Source organism: Panicum virgatum, chromosome 5K, assembly GCF_016808335.1.
Source record: "Panicum virgatum strain AP13 chromosome 5K, P.virgatum_v5, whole genome shotgun sequence".
Classification (NCBI taxonomy): domain Eukaryota; kingdom Viridiplantae; phylum Streptophyta; class Magnoliopsida; order Poales; family Poaceae; genus Panicum; species Panicum virgatum.
Window position 1 is genome coordinate 9,168,107 of NC_053140.1, and position 24,457 is coordinate 9,192,563.

At 49.0% G+C, this 24,457-nt stretch overlaps 1 protein-coding gene across 1 annotated transcript; it reads right to left on the reverse strand.

Moving 5' to 3' along the window:
* Positions 1-612: 612 nt before the first annotated feature.
* Positions 613-3,986, reverse strand: LOC120709661. Its single transcript, XM_039995334.1, has 2 exons — positions 3,879-3,986; positions 613-1,362 (listed from the first exon to the last, which is right to left on the reverse strand). Exons 1-2 carry the CDS (start codon positions 3,984-3,986, stop codon positions 613-615), a joined length of 858 nt encoding a protein of 285 aa, XP_039851268.1.
* Positions 3,987-24,457: the final 20,471 nt, after the last annotated feature.

Sequence of the window (24,457 nt, forward strand, 5' to 3'; positions counted from 1 at the left end):
TTGGTCGGGAGCAAGCAGCCATGCCACCATGGCTTTTCCCCGGGCTGAACGATCATTGCCCGTCCGAAGGAAGTTTCGACGCGAGGTGTCAATTTCCTCGATCGACCACGACGGCAGGTTGTTGGCCATCAGTAGATAGATGAGAACTGCCGAGGGCTTCGGACTTGAGGACGACGACGACGGCAGGTTCTCTAAGCATTAGTTTGGTGGAATTTCACATGAAAAGTAGCACAGTAGTTTGAACCAGGTACATGTATAAATGAAAGTACGCAAAGGATGTCGGACCAGTTGGTCACGGCAGTCCGGCGGCACCCCGCAGGTTGTGGGTTCGATCTCTGGTCGGGACGAATTTCCGCCTGCGGGTAAAAAAACTCCTTCGCCTGCCACATGTCCAAAGCACTGTGGAGCCCGGCCTAACTCATAAGGCGACGGGCCCCCGTGTACGGGTGGGGCAGAGGTTCGGGGTTTTTTTTGGCTTGCTGTAAGAAGGTCATTCTACCTCTCAAACAATGCCGTGGGGGCGGTCTTACCCCCGCAGGTCAAGTTTTTATAAATGAAAGTACATGTATAAATACAGCAATTGAGCCATGGCAACCCAGCATTGGACCCTCGCTACTGCAGTCTCCTGGAGCTCCTTGCTGCGGCTCGAGTACTGGAGTCTGCAGCATCACGGACTTTGTTAATGCGAACCGAGAGGATGGGCGTCTCGCCGGACGCGCCGTGCAGCAGCTCCGGCGGCACGGCCAAGAACATGTCCTGGTCAGCCGCCACGAAGCCACGAGACAGGCTGCTGCTCCTTACCGTGGACGCGATCATCGCCGTGGACCCGCTGGCGCCCGGGGCCTCCACCCAGATCCTGCACTCGAACTGCGGCGCCCCCGCCGCCGCCGCGTCGCCGTTCGCCCTCACGCACACCAGGGACACCGCCGTGGCCGCGCCGAGCGCGGACGCCGACACGAGGAACACGCACCGGTCCTCTCCGCCGACGAGGACGTGCCAGCCCTGCGGCGGCGGCACGGGCAGCTTGCACGGCTTCCCGTAGCTCACGCCGGTGACCGGCCACGAGTGGCGGCCGCCGAGGTGCTCGAGCAGCCGCGCCGGCGAGGTGAAGACGCGGCAGCCGTGGTCCGGGCACGAGCAGGGCGCCCATGGGCACGCCCGGAGGTGGTCGGCCTCCTTGTGGTAGACGACGTAGCTCTCGCACCCGAACTCCTTGTACGCGCACGGCAGCTTGGCGTCCTGCAAGAAGGCGTCCTCCCCGTCGCAGGCGGCGTAGGTGCGCGGCGCGGTTGCAGACCTGGCTGTGGCTGTCGCGGCAGGTGCCGCACACGCGGTGCCGGGCCTCACACTGCATGCAAACCGCTTATCACGGCGATATATAGACCGGAAAAATGTTTACAACCAAGTTCTAGAATCCGCACAAAATATCCAAAACCTATAACTGTCTTGACATGTTTTTGTCATATTTCAGAAAACTAAATCTATTCTCTAGCATCACGTTGCACAAACTACAACCTCCACAATTTGTCACCATGGTAGGTAGGCCTATGACCATGTCATGGTGAGCAAGTTGTAGTGTGTGCATCGCAATATCAAAATATATATTTGCAGCTTTCTGAAATAGGCATCATCGGTACATAGTCTATCTATATACTATAAAAGTTAAAACAATCGAAACTTTTTTCCACCAGAATGAGGTCCACCTTACCCCTCACGAGAACCCCCCACTTGTCAGTCCAAAAGGTTTGACGACAGGGAGGGGGAGATTGGTTTCGTCAGTATTTTCAATCAAAATTCTAATACTTTTAACACTAGGAATATTTTATACCCACCTCTTGTACTTGCGTATTACTTTCCTTTGGCGCATACACTACTATAAAATCTGATTAACCGAGGTGTTTTAAAACAGGCTTGGAGGCGGGCACGATTTTTAACCGCCTCGGTTAATGCATGCGATTAACCGAGGCGGTCATTTTTTATTAACCGAGGCGGTTAAAAAACCGCCTCGCAAAATCAATTAACCGAGACGGTTTCTTTTAAAATAACCGTCTCGATTAATATTTATTAACCGAAGCGGTCATTGTAACGTAACTGGCTCGGTAAATACATTAACCGAGGCAAGCATTCTAACACAACCGCCTCGGTAAATCATGCCTGGCCCGCTAGCCCACCCCAGCCATTACCATCTCCAATATATAACCAACACAGAAACCCTAACTCCCCCACTCCTCTCTCTCTGTCTCTCTCTCGGCCCCCTCCCCTCCCGAGTGCCCCTCCCCACCCAAGAGATGCGGCGGTGCCCTCCCCACCATCATGGCGCGGCGCCCCCTCCTCTCACTCCACCACTCTCTCTCCCTCACCTCTCACTCCACTCTCTCCCATCTCCAACCCAGTGGCCGGCGGTGCCCCTTCCCTCGCAGATTCGGCGGGCGCAGGCGATGGAAGCCAGATCCGGTGACACCGGAGCAGGCGGGCGGGATCCGGCGGATGCAAGCGCGGCGGCCTCCCCGGATCCGGCGGGAGCGAGCTCGGAGCAGGGCGGGCGGGATCCGGCAGGGCGAGCTCGGAGTAGGGCGGCCGGCGGCGCGAGGCGCGGAGCAGGCGGGCGGGATCCAGCGGGTGCAAGCGCGGCGGCCTCCCCGGATCCTCCTCCTCGTCCTCCTCCCCTGCTCCGGCGGCGGCCTGCTGTGGGGCTCGGCGGCAGCCCCCGGCCACGGATTCGGGGAGGCCGCTGCGCGCGGATCCGGCCGGCCAAGGCCGCACGGCGGCGTTGCTCCCTCCCGGAGAGCCCCAGGCGGCGGTGGCGCTCCACCAGCGAGCGGCGGCGGCAGCACCCTGTGGATGGGCTCGGCGGGCTCATCCACAGGTTTTTTTATTAACTGAGGCGGTCACCCGTCCGCCTCCGTAAATGTAGATTAGCCGTGACAATAGATTGGAGGCGTTTTGGCTGCCGGCCTCCGAAAATCGTTTTTGCCCGCCTCCGAAAATGGTTTTTGTAGTAGTGATAATTTATTTTCCTTTGAACATGCATTCACGCATAATTCGCATCATTATTTGTTTGGAAGGATAATAGTTGATAGCATTGTTTATGGAAGGAAAAGAAAGACATGTATTTTTTTGGAAGAAAAAATAAATGATATTAGTGCTTGAAGGAATGAAAATTAAATATGTGCCTACGGCACGTACATCTCCGCTAGTCCTACAAACATTTCAAAACAATTCGAAACTTTCAAAAATTTACTGTACTATTGGGGATGTCATTTTCCTTCCATCAATCAACGATGTCATTTATTTTTCTTCCAAAAATACATCATTATTTTTCCTCCATAAATAATTATGTCAATTATTATCCTTCCAAAACAAATAATGACGCGAATTATGGGTGAATGCATGCGCAAAGAAAAGTAAAGTGTGTGCCAAAAGAAATAATATGCATATACAAGAGATGAGTACAGAAAATTGCTGGTGTAAAAAATATTAGAATTTTGGTGAAAAATATTGACGAAACCAATCTTCCATCGCTCCCTTTCGTCAAAGCTTTTGGCTTGACAAAGGCCTCCATAATAAGAGGTAAAGTGAGCCTAATCTTGGTAGGAAAGGATTTCAATTGTGGTGTAAAAAGTATTAGAATTTTGGTGAAAAACATTGACGAAATCAATCTTCCCTCGCTCTCTTTCGTCAAACCTTTTGGCTTGACAAAGCCCTCCATAATAAGAGGTAAAGTGAGCCTAATCTTGGTAGAAAAGGATTTCAATTGTTTAAACTTTTTATAAATATAAGATAGATTTATAGACCCCCTCAAAAAAAAAAGATAGATCTATAGATAGATTTGCACCAGTAGTCATCCTATCTCGAACGACCACTTAGATCAAACTCACCTTGAACGTGGGAGGTTTCAGGGGACGGAAGCAAGCTCCGCAATGGAACAAGGAGACCGACATCCTAAAGTTGATCTGGGGCTCGTCCATGCCTTCCACCGCCGTCATCGCAGGCTACCCCTCACCCTCACATCCTTGGCTTAGTACTTCTCCTCCCTCTTGTTGTTCTGTTCACACCTAGTCTCTCCTCTTCTTCAAGTGCTATCCTTTTGGCCTGTTCGGAGGTTGTTAATATATGCTAATCCCTACCTCTACTGATGGAAATAGATTATTCTGTTGTATATTCGATCGATCCATTTCCTTGTAAGACAGATTACACACATGACATGTGGATCAATCACGATAGCCAATGCCAGCAACATAAGATCTCTGCCGTTGGATTTGCCAAGAATATTTAATATTTTTCCTATGTTAAAAGCATCTTCTGCGTGTCTTTGTTTGTTGGGTTCACCAATATACATTTGTTGTTTTTACGTTAGAAAAATATAATTTTGTCCCTTTTAGTATTATATGATTCACCGATATATTTAGTTACAAAATCTTGGTTGTTTGATTCACATTCGGCGTAACTATAGAAAACTGAATTAAAAAATAGTAATTTTGGGTGCCAAAGCAAGAAGATACCTACTTATTTTGAGCATAAGAAATCATCAAATCAACTACAAGAAATGGAACTAAATTATGGAGATTCTATCTCTGAAAAAAAATGCAGTAGACTCTAGCAATGTTTATCATGACCGTGATGCCCATCATACAAACCCTTCTTATCCTGCGGTGCTGGCATGACATGTATCATCGTGTGGACCTTAATTTCGTAGAGTAGTGGTTGCATCGAGCAGGATAACCTACCATGCTGACACAATGTACCCTCTAAACAGATCCCTATATTAAATTTAGAGGGTTAAATAAAAAGATGGACTTCATCAGTAGACCTTCTACTAACCCTTTTATTGTGGGAAGTCTCCCAAATCCTTTCCTTCATCTCCATTTCTAGGGTTTATCTAGAGAACCCTCTATTATAAATTAGAATTGAGAAATGTTGCTGGAGTTGACGCAAATTTGGAAGCCCATAAAAAATAGAAGCAGACCTCATATTTTGCTGGAATTTCTCTAACTTTGGCAACATTTAAGATCAGACAGTAGCTTATCATAAATTTGAGTTGAACCAATTTAATGTGCTTTATCATTTCACTTTTTACAAGTTCATATAGAGACAATTGAATGGTTGAATTATGCACATTTCCGAGCAAATAATGCTAAGAGAAAAATGACTGGCGAGGGCCAAATTCTCCAGCACCATGCACAAAGGACAACCTGCAGGATGCAGCTGTGGAAGAACATAAACCTGAGTAGCTGGTGAGCTGACCAGTAATAACTCAGCAAAACTGGATCGAGATGGGTGCTGTGCTGCGCAATCACCCATGAGAAACAACAGCACCTTTTGGGACCAGACAGCCCTTCTGCCCCGTTTGGTTGTTTTTTTTTTTGCTATGAACAGTATTCAATGAATCATTCGTGCATGAAAGTCTAAACAAAGTCTATTTGCAAAATCTTTTCACAGATGGGTGCAACTTTACGTGACAAATCTAATGAGCCAAAAGAATTCATGATTAGCTATAGTGATGCAGTGATGCTACAGTAACCATCCTCTAATAGTGCAGTTAAAGGCCTCATTAGATTCCTCTCGTGAAGTAGCACATGAGTTGTGGGGTTAGTTTTGCAAACTGACTTCATTTAATACCATAAATTAATGGTCAAAATTCCCTAACACAACTTAATACCCGAAACAACTTGTGCTGTAGAAGTACCGCTAGCACTACAGCCCTTTGTCTTGCGCCTACTTTCAGAGTTAAGTACTTTCATTGACTGCCCCCATCAAAAAAAATATTTTCATTTACTGAACTTTTAGAGAGAGAGAGAGAGAGTTAAGTACTTTACAAAATTAAAGAACCTTCAAAACTCAAAATGAAATGATTGATCAAGGGCAAACAGCAACGCAACGTTACCAAACGGCCGCAGTAGAAGCAGATAAATCTATCAAAAAAAAAGAGAGTAAACGCAGCCAAACCACCTGCTTGGTGGTTAGCTGGGCTATCTGCGCAGCAGAAACCACCTGATTATCTGAACTCCTGCCCCCTGGACCAGATCTGCCGTGGAAGGGCCGCTAGTACTGTGGGCCTACTTCCAGGCACATGGGAACAAGTTGGTGGACCCAAATGGCCACACAGTGGGTGGAAACTTTTTCAGTTTTGCCGAGACGATCTTCTCTCTCTCTCTCTCTCTCGAGGAAGAGCTGATCTTTGATTCTTTCCAGTCTAAGAAAAAAGAAAGAAAGAAGGTAAAAGTACGATAATCTCTGATGGTTGATGGTAGGTGTTACGGAACCGCCAAATTAAAACTCTCAATTAAGCGTAATGGCCGTTATTTGAACACATCAGGCGCATTAGCTTAATGGTTTAATTTGACAGTCCTTTCTCAGCCCACGCCCCGATCGAAACATCACAGATAGTCTCACGCGAAGGTGAGCGCAGATGGTACAAGCACAACACATATTTGAAAATACAACAATATACACGAAATTCTGCCATAAGTTTTTCAAACCAAGTTTAAATACAAGCATAATCCACAAACTTTACATCACCGAATCTAGAGTTCGAACAGATGTAAAAGGCCTACATCTACCACAAGTGTACAACGAGAAGTCCCCTAACTAGGCGTCGGGAGGGAGAGGGAGAGTGAACTGAGAGAGAGAGCGAGGGAGTGGGCGCGGGGTGGGTGGAGGAGGATGGGCTCACCTTCAATGCGGCGTACGGGGTGGCCGGGGAAGAGCTCGATGGCCGGCATGTGGCGGCGACCGACGATCCTCGGTCACGGAGCAGGTGAAACAGAGCCGTCGCGGACCGTCCGCCGCCCCCAAGCGGACTGTCCACGAGGCAGGGTGTTACAATCATTCCCCCTAAAAGAAATCTCGTCCCGAAATTTAGAGTGAAGTTGCAAAAATTAAAACGAGAGCGAAAGGTTAGGTACCTCGATAAGTTTGTAACAACTCAGGACATTTGGATTGAACAAATTCTTCCATTTTCCAAGTGGCTTCCAGCTCGGAGTGATTGCTCCATTGCACTTTATAGAAATCACTAGTTTGATTCCGAGTGACCCTGGTCTTGTGATCAACAATTTTGATTGGATACTCCGGATAGACAAGATCGGGCTCCAGTTGCAACTTTTCTATGTCAATCACCTTTTCTGGAACACGGAGGCATTTCCGGAGCTGAGAGACATAGAAAATATTTTGAACCGCGGATAATTGGGCAGAAAGTTCCAGGCGATATGCTACCGGCCCACACGGCTCAATGATAGGAAAAGGCCCAACATAGCGAGGTGCGAGCTTTCCCTTCACTCCGAACCGTTGGACCCCTTTCATTGGAGATACCCGCAAATAGGCATGATCTCCCACTTGGAATGAAACTGATTGACGTTTCTTGTCTGCATAACTTTTCTGTCGAGTTTGGGCTATTTTCAAATTCTCCTGTATAAACCGAACTTGTTCTTCCACCTCACTAACCATATCAGGCCTGAAGAAATTTCTTTCACCAACTTCTGACCAGTTCAATGGGGTTCTACACCTTCGCCCATATAGCACCTCAAAAGTAGCCATCCTGATGCTCTCTTGATAGCTATTATTATAAGCGAACTCAGCTAAGGGTAGAGATTCATCCCACTTCTGACTGTAGGTGAGTGCACATGCTCTGAGCATATCCTCCAGAATCTGATTAATTCTCTCTGTCTGACCATCTGTCTGAGGATGATAGGCCGAACTACGGATCAGTTGAGTGCCCAGAGCGGCGTGAAAGTGCTCCCAGAACCGGGCAATGAACTGAGTACCCCGGTCCGAAATAATTGTCTTTGGAATCCCATGAAGACTCACAATACGGTTCATATATAGTGAGCATATTGCTTCGCCGTATGTGTGGTCTTTACCGGTAGAAAATGGGCCGATTTGGTGAGACAATCCACAACAACCCATATCAAGTCATACCCCTTGGAAGTTTTGGGTAAGCCGACTATAAAATCCATACTGATGTCCTCCCACTTCTAGGATGGAATACTCAAGGGCTGCAAAGGGCCGGCTGATCTCAAGTGGCTCGTCTTAACCCTTCTGCAGATGTCATATTCCGACACGTACCTGGCGATTTCCTGCTTCATCCTTGTCCACCAAAATCGCTGTTTCAGGTCTTGATACATTTTACTACTGCCAGGATGGATGGAATACCTAGAGAGGTGAGCCTCATCAAGAATTTGCTTCCGAAGCTCCAAGTCTTTAGGTACCACTAACCGATTCTTGAAACACAACACCCCATCATTATCTTGATGGAAACACTGAAATCTGGGGTCATTTTCAATGAGCCTTTGTCTGATCTTGCCCATGCCCACATCATTTTTTTGAGCAGCAATAATTTGATCTCGAAGTGTTGGAGTGAGGATAAGGTTGGTAAATGTACCTTCAGCTACAATGGCCAAATTCATCTTCTCCATTTCTTGGCACAAAGTTTCATGCAAAACTGTAGCTGAGACGTAGCTGCAACTCGCCTTGCGACTCAGTGCATCGGCAACGACATTAGCTTTGCCCGGATGATAGTGAATATCCAAGTCATAGTCTTTGATTAATTCTAACCACCGTCTCTGGCGCAAATTCAACTCGCTCTGGGTGAAGATATACTTAAGACTCTTGTGGTCTGAGTATATATGAATAGAATTGCCTAGAAGATAATGGCGCCAGATTTTAATGCATGCACCACTACTGCCAATTTCAGATCATGCGTGGCATAATTCTCCTCATTGTAAGGATCAATGGGACAAGAGTAGGGGTGAATTGGGCCTTTTTCAAATTTCTAAAACAAATAAAGCAACCTTAACCTATGCAATACTAGTAAGGCTCAATTCACCAACCGGCTAACTAAGCAAACTACACAAGCTATAAAGGATACAACAAGATATGAAACTAAGCAAGGTAGAGCTAAGTTATGATCTCTAAGGTCAAGCACATGAATAATTGCATGAAAGTAAGTGCTTGAAAGTAAAGAGTGGGCAAGAGACGACCGGATTTTTTCCCGTGGTGTCTATGTGTTGGCACACACCCCTAATCCATGTTGTGACACTCACTAAGAGTCTTGTCACCTCCCAAGTCACCGAGACATGGGTGATCACTAAGAGTCTCCGTTCACCATCCCGGCGTGGTGGAGCTCAAGCCACGTACAACCTTTTTTGGGCTCCCACAATCCTTGGCAAGCTCCGGAAGAAACATCTCAATCACCAAGATCGCCTAGGTGCTGCCAATCACCAAGAGTAACAAGCTAGGGCCTTCACTTGAGCAAGAACCGATCACCAAGAACGGATGCACAGAAGCTTCTCTCTACTCAAGTCCTTAGTCTTGCTTCTTGAATGATTGAATGATCAAATGTGTGGAATATGAAGCTCAAGATGGCTCTCAACAATAGTATGAGTGTATGAATGTTGCCTGGTGTCAAGAGACTTCAAAATGACCCATTGGAGGGGTATATATAGCCAGCTCACGCGGATAGAGCCGTTGGAGAAAAGCTGCCAGAAAAGTACGCAATGCCGGTTAATCCGACGGTCCTCCAAAAGTCATCATCGGTTTAACCGATGAATGTAAACTGCCCACTTGGAAAACTAGCCGTTACAACCGGTGAGTGTAGTTGTCCAGTGATCAACTGAAAAACCAACTCTCTGGACAACTGCACCGACGCTAACTCAAATCCATCGTCGGTTTAACCGGTGAGTATAACCTTTAGAAATCCCTAGAAAAACCAACGTTCTGGACAACTGCACCGACGTTTAATTTCAAATATCGTCGGTTTAACCGGTGAGTATAACTAGAAATCCCTGGAAAAACCAACGTTCTGGTCAACTGCACCGATGCTAATTTCAAATATCGTCGGTTTAACTGGTGTATGTACTTGTCCAGACTCTGATAACTGCGTTTAACCGACGTATAGAAAATTGGAGTCGTCGGTTAAACCGGTGTATATACTTTTTCTGATTTTGCATTTTTTATTTGAGTCTTAAATGAAATCCAAATATTCTTAAGATATAAGTTGAAAATGACTTTTTTGAACTTCTAAGAACCTGAGTGACCATAGTGTGCATCCATTTTTGATTGACCATGTCTATGCTCAAGTTACTTGGCCTTAACCCCTCTTAATAGTGCGACCTCTACAAAACTATAAAACCTATACTAACCTAAGTGTCCTTCTCAACCTTGTGACACTTAGGACTAGAAAGATCCTTAGTCTTGTTATATACTTGAGTTGAATACCGAGATCGCCTTTTTGAATAATGAAATTTAGGGGCCTCTTTAACACATGATCCAATGAGCGATAATAATTCATTAAGCTGCACAAACTCATTAGTCACAATAATGGTTGTCATTAATCACCGAAACATACTTAGAGGGCCTAGATGCTTACAATCTCCCCCTTTTTGGTGATTGATGACAACACAAACATAAAAAAATGAGAGAGCGAGAAAGGTAAACAGGAGAAACTCAAGCGAACTCGAAAAAGAACCAAAGAGCTCAACGGCTCAAACGGAATCCATAGATATGTCTCAAAGCACAGCATACTCAAGAGTCAAATGTACATATCCATTAACTAACATCAAATGAGATATAAAACATCGAAGTCCTGCAACTACGAGCTCTCTCTATCTCTACCCTCCCCCTGACTCCAACTCCCCCTAACTCTCTCCCCCTTTGGCATCAAAGCACCAAAAAGGCGAGCTACGGGTCCTGCTGTCGCGGCACGGCGAGGAAATGGTCCAGGTTGTCGTCGGACGGGGAGCCCTCGGTGACGGACGGGAGCTGCGGGTCTGAGCTGACTGGAGGTGTAGCTGTCGTGGAGGCTCTCGTGCTGGCACTGCCTGGGAGAGGGTCCGTAGAAGTGGCAACCGGATCAACAGAAGAAGTGTCAACATCTGAGGTCGTGACTGCTGAGGCTGCCGGCTGTGTCGACTGCGGAAGTATAGACTGATCTCCTCCTCCTGACTGTGTCGACAACGGGGAGGGCGACTGACTGAATCGCTGACGGTGAATCCTGAAAGAGTGTAGTCGCTGGCAGTGGCGAGAAGAGCGGACGACCGACAGACCCAAGAAGTGCGGACATCGAGAACGTGGTCTCCGGTGTCGTCGAAGAAGCTGGAGCTGTAGTAGGGGCTGGAGCTGGAGTGACTACAAGCTGAGGTGCTCCTACACCCTGAAGTCCTGGCTGCTGCGGGGCGAGTCCAGTGTGAGTGTAAAGCTATGTGATCATCCCGAACATCGCCATCATGCCCTGTTGCATCTGCTGGAACTGAGCGTTTGTCCTCTGAGATACTCGGTCAATGAGCCCGACAAAACGCTCCTTGGCTGCAGCACGCTCTCGGGCAACCTCCCTCTGAATAGCTGCAAGCTGAGCCTCATGGGCTCTCCTGGCCTCCTCCTGTGCTATCCGATCCTCTCTCTGCTGAGTGACAAGCTGCTGAAGGAGAGAGGTGAGCTTGGACGGCTGAGTCACCTGGGACTCTGAGATAGTAGCAGCTGCTGGTGACGATGGATGTGGCTCTCTAGACCCTCCTGCCTCGTGGTCGTGACTGGCTGGTGCTGCAGGAAAGTACTCATCATCCTCGGAGGAGTCTGTCTCAAGCTCAGACCAGTGAATCTCATCATCTCCTCCGGGAATCTGTGCCTCTGCTGCTAGTAGTGCCTCGTCCTCCTGTGCCACTCGGGCCTGCACCTCAGGTGACAGTCGTGCCATAGCAGCTCTGTCTGCCCCTCCTCCTGTCCTGTGGTGCGGTGGGACGGTAGACTGGGAACCTGGGAGCCTCATCCTGACGGTAGACACTGCTGATGGGTGACTCAGCTGGCACAATCATAGAGCAGATGTAACTGATCCAGTGAGCATAAGGAAACTGGCGTACAACACCCATCCCGTCAGTGATCACATCCTCTATCTCAGCCAGAATAAAATCCACTATGTCAAATGGCTCGTGACTGAGGATGTGTAGAAACAGTAACTGCTGCAGTCCTGTGAACCCCTCTGGGTAGCCACTCCTCGGTAACAAGGTCCTCCGGAGTGCCATGTGAACTGTGTACGCCTCTGGGGTTAGCAAACTGGGGACTCTGGCATACGAGGCTGGAAACGGCTGGCGGAAGCATTGAGAGATCGCCTCGTGAGAAGGTGCAATCCCGCCAATCATCGCCCGAGGTGGATCTGCGTCCCCGTATACTCTCTTGTGCAGGGAGACATCGACCAGGTCGACTCCAAGGATCCCTGCAATCGTCGCCCTCGACAAACCAAAGACCTGGCCTCCAAACATGAAGTGCACGGCTCTGCGCTCGGGAGCAATCCAGGCTGTGGCATAGAATACTCTGACCCAGTCCTCAATATATCTGTTCTGCTCCATCTCAAGTAGTCTGGGCAGACCTGAAGTGTGCAAAGTGCTCTCTGACATCTGCTCCCCCTACGGCTGTCCTCAGTGAAACCCAGTCGAGTACCCTGTGCGGGAAGATCCTGTGACCTCGCCTCTGGTAGGTCTCGTAGAAACTGGCCTGAAGAAGTGTCTAGAACCTACGGTCAACCCTGCTGTCACGAGTCACGGGGAACCAGTCCTCCTCTATCATGCTCCAACTGAGCCTCTTGACCTTCGCCGCATTGGCCTTAGTCAAGTTCTGGAGCAGCACAACAGTGTCCATACGGAACACTGCGCGCTCGGCCTCTAGGGCCTCGACTCTACGGGCTGCTGCTGCTGTTGCTGTCCTGCGAGGCACCAGTGGCTGGTGACCACCTCGCGTCCTGGGCCCGGTGCGACGCTCTGTCGCTGGTGGAGACTCTGCTCCTGGGGACGTCTGCCGAGTGCGGCCAGACCGTCGTAGAGTCGGTGACCCCTGAGTACTCTCTCCCTGAGACTGCTCTGACTGCGCTGTATTTGAATCTGCATCTAAATCTGAGTGATTTGACTCTGCAGCTACCTCAGACGTGGCCCTGGTGGCCCTGGCACCTCGGACCCTACCCATACCTCTGCCTCTGCCCCTACCCCTGCTGGGCTGCTCCCTGATACTGAACGGACGAGCACGACCTAACGCCTGCTCCTCGGCGGCCTTGGCCACCATCTCGGCCTTCTCGGCCTCCCTCTCTGCACGGGTCCGCTTGCGGACCGGCTTCTTGACCACGACCTCCTTCCCCTTCCTTTTCTCGCGACCCATCTCGGTCAGGCAATAAATCGAACACCTCGCGAGCACTGAGCGAGAGTGTGCTGCGGCTGCGGCGTGTAGGGTGCTGCTGCGTGGGCGGCGCGTGGTGCAGGAGCGGCGGCTCTGAGCATGGCGGTGGCGCGGAGTGGCAGTGGCGGCGGCGCGGAGGCTCACGACGGCGGCAGCGCGCGGGCAGTGGCGCACGCGGGCGGCAGTGGCGGCGCGTGAGCGGCGCGGGCGGCGATGGCGCAGGCTGCGCGTGGCGACGGCTTGGGCCAGTGGCATGTAGGCGGGCGGCACATGGAGTGAGCGGCAGCGGCTGCGTGGATCGGTGACGGCAGCATGGCGGAATGAGCGGCGGCGGCGGAAGGAAACAGGTGTAACTGGAAGAGGAAAGGAAGCCGGCGACGTGAGCAACAAGCATATATGACAAGTGGGCCCGCGATTTTTCTTAACACCGGTTGATCCGATGCCTAGGTTTAGGACGCCGGTCAAATGCATTGGTTCAGTTCACCCGAGACTCAGCAAAAACTCTTCTGAACGCCGGTTGAACCGATGATGTGAATTTTGAACTCGCCGGTTGAACACTGCTATCACCGGTTGAGTATTAGGTCAGAACTGCATTACATTCTCCGGTTGATCTGATGATCTGACAATTGCATACGCCGATTGAACGCCTGGATTTGACTGAGCTGAGACAAAACTTAGTAACACCGGTTAAACCGATGGTGTAAATCCATTAAGCGTCGGTTTAACCGGCAAACCCGAAAACCTTCACTCAGCTCACACTTCTATGCTAAGTCCAATAAACTTATAAAATACGACTAAACTCAAGTTAATGGACTTGCATAGGTGACTTCGCCCCTCAAAATAATTAAGATAGCATACTTGCTTAAATAGTTTTCTTTTCAAACACAAGGAAAAGCCGCAAGGCGAGACAAAGCGCCAAACAAAATGTTTGAGCCATGTCATAGGAATATTGAAGATAGAGAGCTTCAAACTCATCATGACATGACTCACTAGGCAATAACGCACCTAACACTTTGCTCTATTCACTTCTCATGAATTAAGATCTTGCATATGAAACAAGTCTCATTTTCATCAAGTGATCTCCTTTGTGACCCTTACGCATGCAATGATGGTGCAGGCTATAACCACATGCGAAAGAAGAGTAAACATGAAGTGCACATCTATATGACAAGAAATGCATAACAAGAATTTAAGTTCTACTTGTCAAGTTTGAACCCACGGGAAGCTTCTTTATGATGAGCCTTTCTACAAGACTAGAGGAAAACAAGTGGACCACCACCTCTAGCTAAACCCATGCTCATCACTATCTTACCATGGTTAGACAAGTGTCCTATATGTATGCATTTTTTATATGACATGGCAACTTACATGACGTTTGCCACATCTAATACATTAAGCTCATTCCTTAGCCTAACAAATGTACTCTCGTCTAATGGTTTTGTGAATATATCTGCCAATTACTCCTCGGATCTCACACCTTGGAGAGATATGTCTCCTTTAGCTTTGTGATCACGCAAGAAGTGATGGCGAATATCAATGTGCTTTGTACGAGAGTGTTGAACCAGATTTTTGGCAATTTTTACGGCACTTTTATTGTCACAAAGGAGTGGTATCCTATCTAGTTTCACACCAAAGTCCAAAAGGGTTTGCTTCATATATAGGATTTGGGCACAACATGCACCAGCCGCTATATATTCCGCTTCCGCGGTGGGCAAAGCCACGAAATTTTGCTTCTTACTCGACCAAGAAACTAGAGAACGCCCAAGCAAGTGGCAACCCCCGGAGGTACTCTTGCGATCCACACGGCTTCCGGCAAAATCCGAATCCGAGTATCCCAAGAGATATAAGCTAGCGCCCTTGGGGTACCACAAGCCTATGCTTGCGGTGTGCTTGAGATACTGAAGGATCCTATTCACAACCGAGAGGTGTGATTTCTTTGGGTTTGCTTGAATGCGGGCACAGAAGCACACACTAAACATTATATCGGGCCTAGATGCGGTAAGGTAAAGCAAAGACCCTATCATAGAACGATAGAGGGATTGATCAACCGGTTTACCATCCACATCCAAGTCGAGATGCTCATTGGTTGCCATGGGTGTCTTGATCGGCTTGCATTCATCCATCTTTAACTTCTTCAAGATATCTTTAGTATATTTTTCTTGATGGATGAATGTCCCTTCCTTCAATTGTTTGACTTGAAAACCAAGGAAGAAGGTCAATTCGCCGATCATGGACATCTCGAATTCCCTAGATATCATGGTAGCAAACTCATGGCTTAGTAAATCGTTAGTTGAGCCAAAGATAATATCGTCAACATAAATTTGACAAATGAAAAGATCCCCGTTGACGTCTTTTGTGAATAATGTGGTGTCCACTCTCCCGATCTTGAAGCCTTGCATGATTAGGAAGTCACGAAGTCTATCATACCAAGCCCTTAGAGCTTGCTTGAGCCCATAGAGTGCTTTGTGCAACCTATAAACATGGTTAGGATTCCTCGGATCTTCAAACCCGGGAGGTTGCTCAACATAAACAAGTTCATTAATAACGCCATTTAAGAATGCACTTTTCACATCCATTTGATATAACTTGATATTATGATGAGAAGAGTAAGCAAGAAGGATGCGGATAGCTTAAGTCTTGCGACCGGAGCAAAAGTTTCACCAAAATCCAAACCTTCGACTTGAGAAAACTCTTTTTCCACAAGTCTTGCTTTATTGCGTACCACCACCCCATGTTCATCTTGCTTGTTTCGGAAGACCCACTTAGTGCCGATGATGTTCTTGTTTTTTGGAGGAGCTTCGAGGACCCAAACTTTATTGCGGGTGAAGTTGTTCAATTCTTCTTGCATGGCCATCACCCAATCCGAGTCCTCAAGCGATTCCTCTATGCTAGTGGGTTCAATACAAGAAACAAACGAGTAATGTTCGCAAAATGATGCATGCTTAGAACGAGTTCTTACTCCCTTGGAAGGACTACCAATGATTTGATTAATTGGATGATCCTTGGAGATACGACTATGCTTCACTAGCGGTACATGCGTGGATGTTTGTTGAGGTGGATCATGGATGACTTGTGCTTGTGGTGGAACATTTTGCTCTTCTTGTTCATGGACTTGGGGTGTTGGCGTTGGCATATTTTCTTGAGATTGTGGATCATCTTTTTCTTTATCTTCATCCACTTGGGGTGCCATGGAGATGCTTGGTGTAGACGAGGAAGGTCCTCCCCCCTTGATCATTGCCTTCATGCACCTCTTCCGGCTTGATATCCCCAATGGACATCTTCTTCAAAGCTTTTTCAATCTCCTCATTACCTACATTGTCATAGACAACAACCTCCTCTTGGGAGCCATTAGATTCATCAAATTCCGCATCACATGTTTCTTCAACTAACCCGGAGGTTTTATTGAATACTCTATATGCTTTGGAGTTTGATGCATAACCAAGAAAGAATCCTTCATCACATCTACTCTCAAACTTACCGAGCCTTTTCTTCTTATAAATGAAGCATTTGCAACAAAAGACTCGAAAGTAGGATATGTTTGGTTTCTTCCCAGTGATGAGTTCATATGACGTTTTCTTGAGGAGTCGGTGGGGATACACCCGGTTGGATGCATGGCACGCCGTATTGATTGCTTCCGCCCAAAACCTCTCGGACGTGCCATAATCATCCAACATTGCTCTTTTTTTTTGAGCGGTCATCCAACATTGCTCTTGCTAGAGTGATTAGTGTTTTGTTCTTTCTTTCCACCACTCCATTTTGTTGAGGCGTGTAGGTGGCGGAGAACTCATGCTTGATGCCCTCTTCATCGCACCATTCTTCAATCTTCATATTCTTGAACTCGTTACCGTTGTCACTCCGGATCTTCACAATTGGGGAGTTGTACTCCCTTTGAGCTCTTCTTGCAAATGTCTTGAAGACTTCCGGAGTTTCACTCTTATCGCCTAGAAACATGACCAAAGTATAACATGAAAAATCATCAATGATTACTAGGCAATAGAGGTTACCACCAATGCTCTTGTATGTGGTTGGACCAAAAAGATCCATATGAAGTAGCTCGAGCGGCTTGGAGGTAGACAACTGTAACGAACATGGCACCATTTATGCCATTTCGAGTGATTTTGGTGATCGAATGACAACACAACACTTGGACTAATATGATTGTTAAGATGATCATTCTCAGGCTTTTAGGTTCAAGTGATGACAAAGAGAAAGAGAAAATAGGCGTAGCAAGGCCCGAAGGGCAGCCCCTACGGGGGTTCCGCTCTTCGGATCAGGAGCACCGGAAGAACCGATGCCTAAGCATCGGTGCATCCGACGCTTGTCGGAAGAACCGACGCCTTGATGTTTGGTGCTGGAGGAAATCGAAGCCAAGTCAGCCAATAGGCACCGGTTGAACCGACGGTCCAAGAAAAGGGCATTGGTGCATTGGGTGTCCTTTGTTCCAGAGACGATGTCAAGTGCCCAGGAGAAGTTTCTTCAACACCGGTTTAACCGACGGTGCATCGGAGTATGGCATCGGTGCAATGACGTCAGCGCCCAGGAGAAGATTCTTAAGCACCGGATGAACCGGTGATGCATCGGTATAAAGCATCGGTTCAACCGGTGATCACTGCGTCAGCTGTCAGAAGCTCAACGGCTACTTCGGTTTATGAGTGACCGGATGAACCGACGCTACCCCTGCCAGAGGCATCGGTTCAACCGGTGATTCGCAGAATTTCAGCTGACCGTTGGAGCAACGGCTACAAGACTTGGTGGCCTATATATACGCCTCACCCCGGCCATTTGAAGACTGCTGGAGTCCCAAGACACCTCATACACATCCAAGAACATCTCCAAGCCATACAAGAGCTCATAGATCATATCCTTAGTTTATAGCACTAGCTTTGTAAAGTGTGAGTGCTAGATTAGCTCTTAGTGAGTGTGATTGCAAGGCCTTGAGCCTTTGTGCTGTGGTTCTCTAGTGAACCAAAACAAGAGCTTGGTGCGCCGGCACCTTGGAGCGTGAAGCTCGCCGGCAACGTCATCGACCCTCCGACTTGGTGTGGAGCGGCGACGACATACTTGTGCGGGGGACGTGGAGACCCCCATCCTTTGTGGAGAAGCTCCTTAGTGGAACCCGGGGCCAAGGTGACCGTGATTGTGTTCACGGAAGAGACTTGGTGGCAGAGTAGCAACACTCTTAGTGAGTGCTACAACAACGTGGATGTAGGTGTGCCTTTGTGGCTAACCGAACCACGGGATAAACACCCGCGTCAAGAGTTTGCTATCTCCTATCCCGCTCTTTAAGCTTCCGTATTTCATACTAGCATTTTGTATGCCTTTACTTTCATAGAGTAGTTTCTTGATAGGAAAGGCTATAGGTTGCTAAACTCTTTTGGGATAGGGGTTTCACACTAGAACAACCTAGTTGCACATCTAGATAGCATGTTTTAGTTTAAGTTTTGTGCAAACTAGTTGGAGCCATATGTCTATGTTTTTATTAGTGCCTAATTCACCCCCTCCCCCTCTTAGGCTAGAGCACCCGATCACTTTCAACAACATCGTTTTGATGGGATGATGTGTTGCAACTTGCTTTCCGGCTTGACATGCACTACATAGTTTGTTCTTGTCAAAGGTGACATCCTTCAAGCCGGTGATCATCCCTCTCTTGTGGGCTTTCTTGAGGTTGCTCATGCCAATATGAGCAATTCTTCTATGCCAAAGCCACCCAAGAGACGACTTGATGAAGAGGCATGTCATGAAGCTTATTTGTTTTGAAGAGAAATCCACCAAATAAATGTTTCCATGCCTAAACCCCGTGAATACCAATGACTTGTCTTCTTCAAAGGTTACTACAACACCATTCTTGTCAAAGGTAAACGTTAGTCCAAGATCACATAATTGAGCAATTGAAATAAGATTAAAACTAAGTGATTCTACAAACAAGACATTAGAAATGGATAAATCTTTAGAAATTGCTATTCTACCCAAACCTAAAACTATTCCCCTTGAGTTATCACCATAGGTGACATGTTCATGATCGCAGGGGTCTTCAAGAGAGGTGAACATGCTATCATTGCCGGTCATGTGTTGAGAGCAACCGCTATCAAGTACCCAATGTTTTCCACCGGCTTTGTAGTTCACCTACACAAATGAGAATCATTTTTGAGTTTTTGGAACCCAAGCGAGCTTTGGGCCTTGCACATGTGTGACAAGAGCTTTGGGAACCCAAAGTTGCTTGGGGAGCTTCTTCTTTGCTTTCTTTGTGATTTTGCCAATGAATTTGGCCTTCACCTTGGCCTTTACATTACTCAAAAGAAAATGGTTATTTTGATGCATAGATGAGTAATTTTTAGGTAAAGTAGGGAAATGACGTGATGTCAAGGGACACTCCCTAGTGTGGTGTCCGGTGACTTGGCAATGTTGACAATATGATCCAACTTCTTTTATGAAGCTAGTCTTGATCTACGGAGAAGGAGTAGTGCCTTGATTTGGCTCCGGAAATGAACCAAGACCTCTCTTGCCATAGTCACGTGCATTGTTGAAGAGAATTTCCTTGTGGATGTATTCTCCTCGTGAGAGCTCCTCCACACTACTCTTGAGGCTTGCCACTTGATCCATCAATTCCTTTTCCCTAGAAGGAGCAAGCTCGGGCACAACATTAGTAGCATGTGCATCATTGAGTAGGTCATCACATGAAGTAGAAGCATTGACCTTTTCAATATTTTCATTGATAGAGTTCTCAAGACTCGGGTCAATTGCTTCATAGGCAAACTCAAACTCTTGATATTTGTGAGCTAACTCCCTATGCTCTTGCTTGAGCTTTTTGTGACTCTATTCAACTTGCTTAGCAAGTACAAGTGACTCATGGTGCCTTTTGAGAAAGTCATTGTACTTGCCAAGCAAATCGGAGTGAGCTAGCTCTAGCTTGGCATGAGTGCTCCCAAGAAGCTTGTCCTTGCCCTTTTCCCTCTTGATGACGGATGTATACTCATTGATGAGGTTAGCAAATTCATTAGGATCAAGCTCATCATCACTATCACTATCACTATCCTCCTCACATACCTTTGAATTACCTTTTGCCATGAGGCACATAGGAGGTGGAGGTAGCGATGGTTCTTCATTGGTGAGGGCAATGGTGACGATGTCTTCTTCATCACTTGATGAGACATTGGTCACCTATTCTTGTTTTTCCACCAAGAAGCTTCTCTTGGTGTTGCCTTTTTCATTTGGGAAGAGCGTGGTCTTCTTGTCACGGCTCTTCTTCTTCCCAAGTTTCTTGTTCTTGTTCTTCTTTTCATTTTCATCATCATCGCTTGAATCATGGCGATGCTTGCTCTTGTTATCCTTCTTTCTCTTGTCCAGCTTGGGGCAATCGGGAGATATGTGACATTTTTCACCACAATTGTAGCATGTTTTGTTCTTGACATCTTCCCTTGGCCGGAACATTCTTCTTTTAGGGTCAAATTTGTAACCCTTCTTGTTGACCTTGTCACTCAAGCGTGTGAACTTTCTCATCATGAGAGCAAGTTCTCCATCATCTTCATCATCGGATGAGCTTTCATGATGATCATCTTCTTTGTTGCTTGAGCTTGATTCTTACTTGATCATCTTGAGCTTGCGGGGCTTGTTGGCCTTGGTTTTGAGAGCGATTGATTTGCTTGTAGTTGGCTCTTCGGACATACCAAGAATACCCATTTCATGAGAGCGAATTTCGCCCACAAGCTCTCCCACTTCCATTGTATCAAGATTCTCCTTTTGAAGCATTGCATTGATGATATTGTACTTGGGCTTCGGAAGGAGCATGAGTATCTTGCGGTTGATGGAGCCACTATCAATTTTAGATATTTCAAGTGCATTAATGTCCTTGACAATGACATTCAAACGAGAATACATATCATTGCAATTTTTATGAGTTAGCATTTTAAAAGAATCATACTTAGCTCTAAACAAGTGATATTTTTGCTCACTAACTTTAGTGGAGCCTTCATGAATTTCAATGAGCTCCTTCCAAATATCACTTGCCAAGTCCATGTCATTTACTCTAGCAAAGACTTCCTCACTAATGGCTTCGAAAATTGCATTTCTAGCCTTGGCATTCCACTTTAGTTGTTCGGGGGTGGGATTTCTGGTGAACCCGGTCTTAGTCGCTAACCACACTTCGGGGGCAATCGCATCAAGATATGCAGCTATGCGAACTTTCCAATAAGCAAAGTTCTTGCCCTCAAAGTGAGGAGGCGATCCACCCATCTTGGCCATAGCTCTAGGCGGTGAAGCCTAATGATCCAAATGAGCAACGAGACTCTGATACCAATTGTAAGAATCGATGGACCAAGAGGGGTGGGTGAATTGGGCATTTTTCAAATTTCTAAAACAAATAAAGCAACCTTAACCTATGCAATACTAGTAAGGCTCAATTCACCAACCGGCTAATGTCGGGTGCCACAATTAGGGACACCCTAATTGGGGTGATAAGATCGCTGTAAAACACAAAAACACCTGTTAAGGCAACTGGGCCCACGAAGGCTCACGGCCTGCTTCCCATCCGGAAGAAAGGAAAGGACTCAAAAGGAGCCCAGCACGCGGCCCATTTGCATCCCCCTTGAACCCGCCGGACCATCTCCGCCTCGCTCGAGGGTAGCGAATCTACCCTCGAGCGGGTGACTCATTTTCCGCCCCGCTCGAGGGCCCCCCACGGGACCCTCGACCGCGCAACACACTTCCGCCTCGCTCGAGGGTAGCGGATCTACCCTCGAGCGGGTGACTCATCTCCGCCTCGCTCGAGGCCGTCTCTCAGCACAGGGGACAAACGGCCCCGCCGCCCAACCGCTCGCCGTACGAAGGCATTAGAAGCCAGCCGCTCCACCACGGCTCAAAGGACGGGCGGCGTCAGGCCGCCACTCCCACAGTAGATGTGACCGGGGTCCCATCCGCTGACTCTGGTCATCACTGCGCCATCCCGGACACTATAGCAGCGCCTCGGGACCTGCGACGCGGGATAGGACAGGCTCGGCACTGCTCCCGTTACTGTTCTGCCGACGCCGACCTTCCGGACCCGGCCCCCCACTGAGGGAGGGGTCCGGCGACGTCACGTGTCCCCCGGACCTTCTAGTGTGCACACCCACACTCCGACCAGGGGGTCCGGGGCCGACTCGCGCCATTACTACCGCCGGGGCACTGCAGAACGACCGGCGCCATCTTCGCAGAACCAAGGACGAAATCCAGGACGACAGCGACGCGCGCTGCCTTCCCACAGTGTACTTCCTACAGTGTTCGACCACTGTACCCGTGATTCGGGGGAAATGACGACTTTCGCGCCCTACACTCGTGTACGCCGCCCCCTCCTTGTGACTATAAAAGGAGGAGGCGGACCCCCTTTAAGCGGGGCTAGGCTCTAACTGGACTCTAGTCTGCTGGGTCTCTCTGGTTTCTATCTCCCAAGAGAATTCTCAGCACTACTGAGCACTCATCTCAACCGACTCCACTCCTAGCAGAGACTTGGGAGCTCCCATCCATCTCTCGCCTCGCTTGTACCCCCTACTACAAGCACTCCGGGTGCAAGATAATACAGTGCCCTCGCACACCCCCTTTGCTGGACGTACGGCCCCGCGGCCGGAACCAGGATAAAACCGTGCGTTACTGTGATTGCCTCTTGCATCATCATCTGGGACGAGGAAACACGCAGCGTTTACTAGTTGGGATCCAGGCCCCCGGGTCGGGACACCGACAGTTGGCGCACCAGGTAGGGGTACCCTGCGTGACATTATCTCTCTTTTTCCCATTTGATCTCCAGGAATGGCGAGCAGATCCAACCCATACCCTATGGGTGTTTCGGATCCGTTCCCAGCGGGACGCGTGATCTCGTTCGGGAGTCTCGAGTTCAGGGCAACCGGCAATGGTTACCTTATGCAGCTCCTCTCTCCCGGACGCGACCCCATCGCTCTGACTTCGCCAGCCCGGCGCAACAGGCGCTCGGGTCAGCGTTCGCGAAATGCACGCGCGAAGCGGCATCGTGCGGCACGCCACAGCTCCCCCACGTAGGTTGAGGCTGGCATGTCGCAACTCAGCATCACGGCCAACGGGGCCACCGTTTCGTCATCACGTGCCTCGGCGTCATCTGCGCCGACGTCGTCACCTGCTGCGGCACTAGTGCCTCCCAGGGGGGGCTTGACTTCGGCATCGCCCTTCCCCTTCGGGATGCGCAACGCTGCCGCCCACGCCTCGTCAACCAGCGCTAGCTTCATCGAGCATGAGGACCTGCCGGGTCATCATCTTCGGTCGATTCGCAGCCCCATCGCGTCGTCCCCTGACGAATCCTACCCCGAGACGGCGAGCTCGATCGCCGACGACATCGACTTCTTCATGAACAACTTCGTAGCCAGGAGGCCGAGGACTACTCCGGGGTCCGCGACCCCGACGCTCTCCGCGCGTTCCAGCTGGCGACGGCCTACTGCCTCACCTGCTCCGAAGACTCCAGCGAGGGGGATTTCGATCCTTCCAGGGAATGCTTCATGGCGGACCTCGCGGACGAGCAAGACGACAATGCTCCAGCCAACGACGAGGACGGCGGGGCGGACATACGGGCAAAGCAACCGGGGGGTCCCGCCTGCAGCCCCTTCCTCGTCAAGTTCAGCGGCGCGACAAGCTCAACTGGCGCAGCTCAACGAGCTTCAAGCCAAGCTCGACGAGCAGCGTCAACAAACCCAGGAGCTACGTGCCGCACTCGAGCAGCAGCGTACCGCGCCTGGTGCACACGCCCAGGCGGCGAGACGTGTTGCCCGGGAGCGCATCCTGGCCGACAAATCTCCGGAACTGAAGACGGCGGGCGAGAAGCTCGTCGCTGCGGCCTACCTACTCCAAGCTATGCCCGAGCCATCGACACCTTCGGGCCGCAACTTGCGCCGCGAGGCACAGGAGCTCATCGAGCAAGCTGCCGTGCAGCAGGCCGAGAGTTCTGCGTCTCGTATGCGCTCGAAGGCCCCGGAGCAGCGTGATGGGACTGTGCATCAGGACCGCGAAGTTTTTGTGCACACACCCCCAACGGGGAAGGGCAAGGCAGCCATAGCGCCCGGCGCGAGGGCACCCTCGGTGCACGAGCGCATCGGAAGAGATCCCGTAAGGGAGCGAATCCGTGATACTCGCGGGCACGCTGGCGACGACGACGCCCGCAACGTCATCAACGGCAGGAGGTACACCCCTCGACGGGGTGGACGCTTCGACCCTGAGCACGACAGGGGTGAGTCACCAGAGCCTCCGGGCACTCGGGTGTTCAGCCGGGAGATTCGAACAGCATCTTTTCCCCCGCGCTTTCGACAACCCAACACCC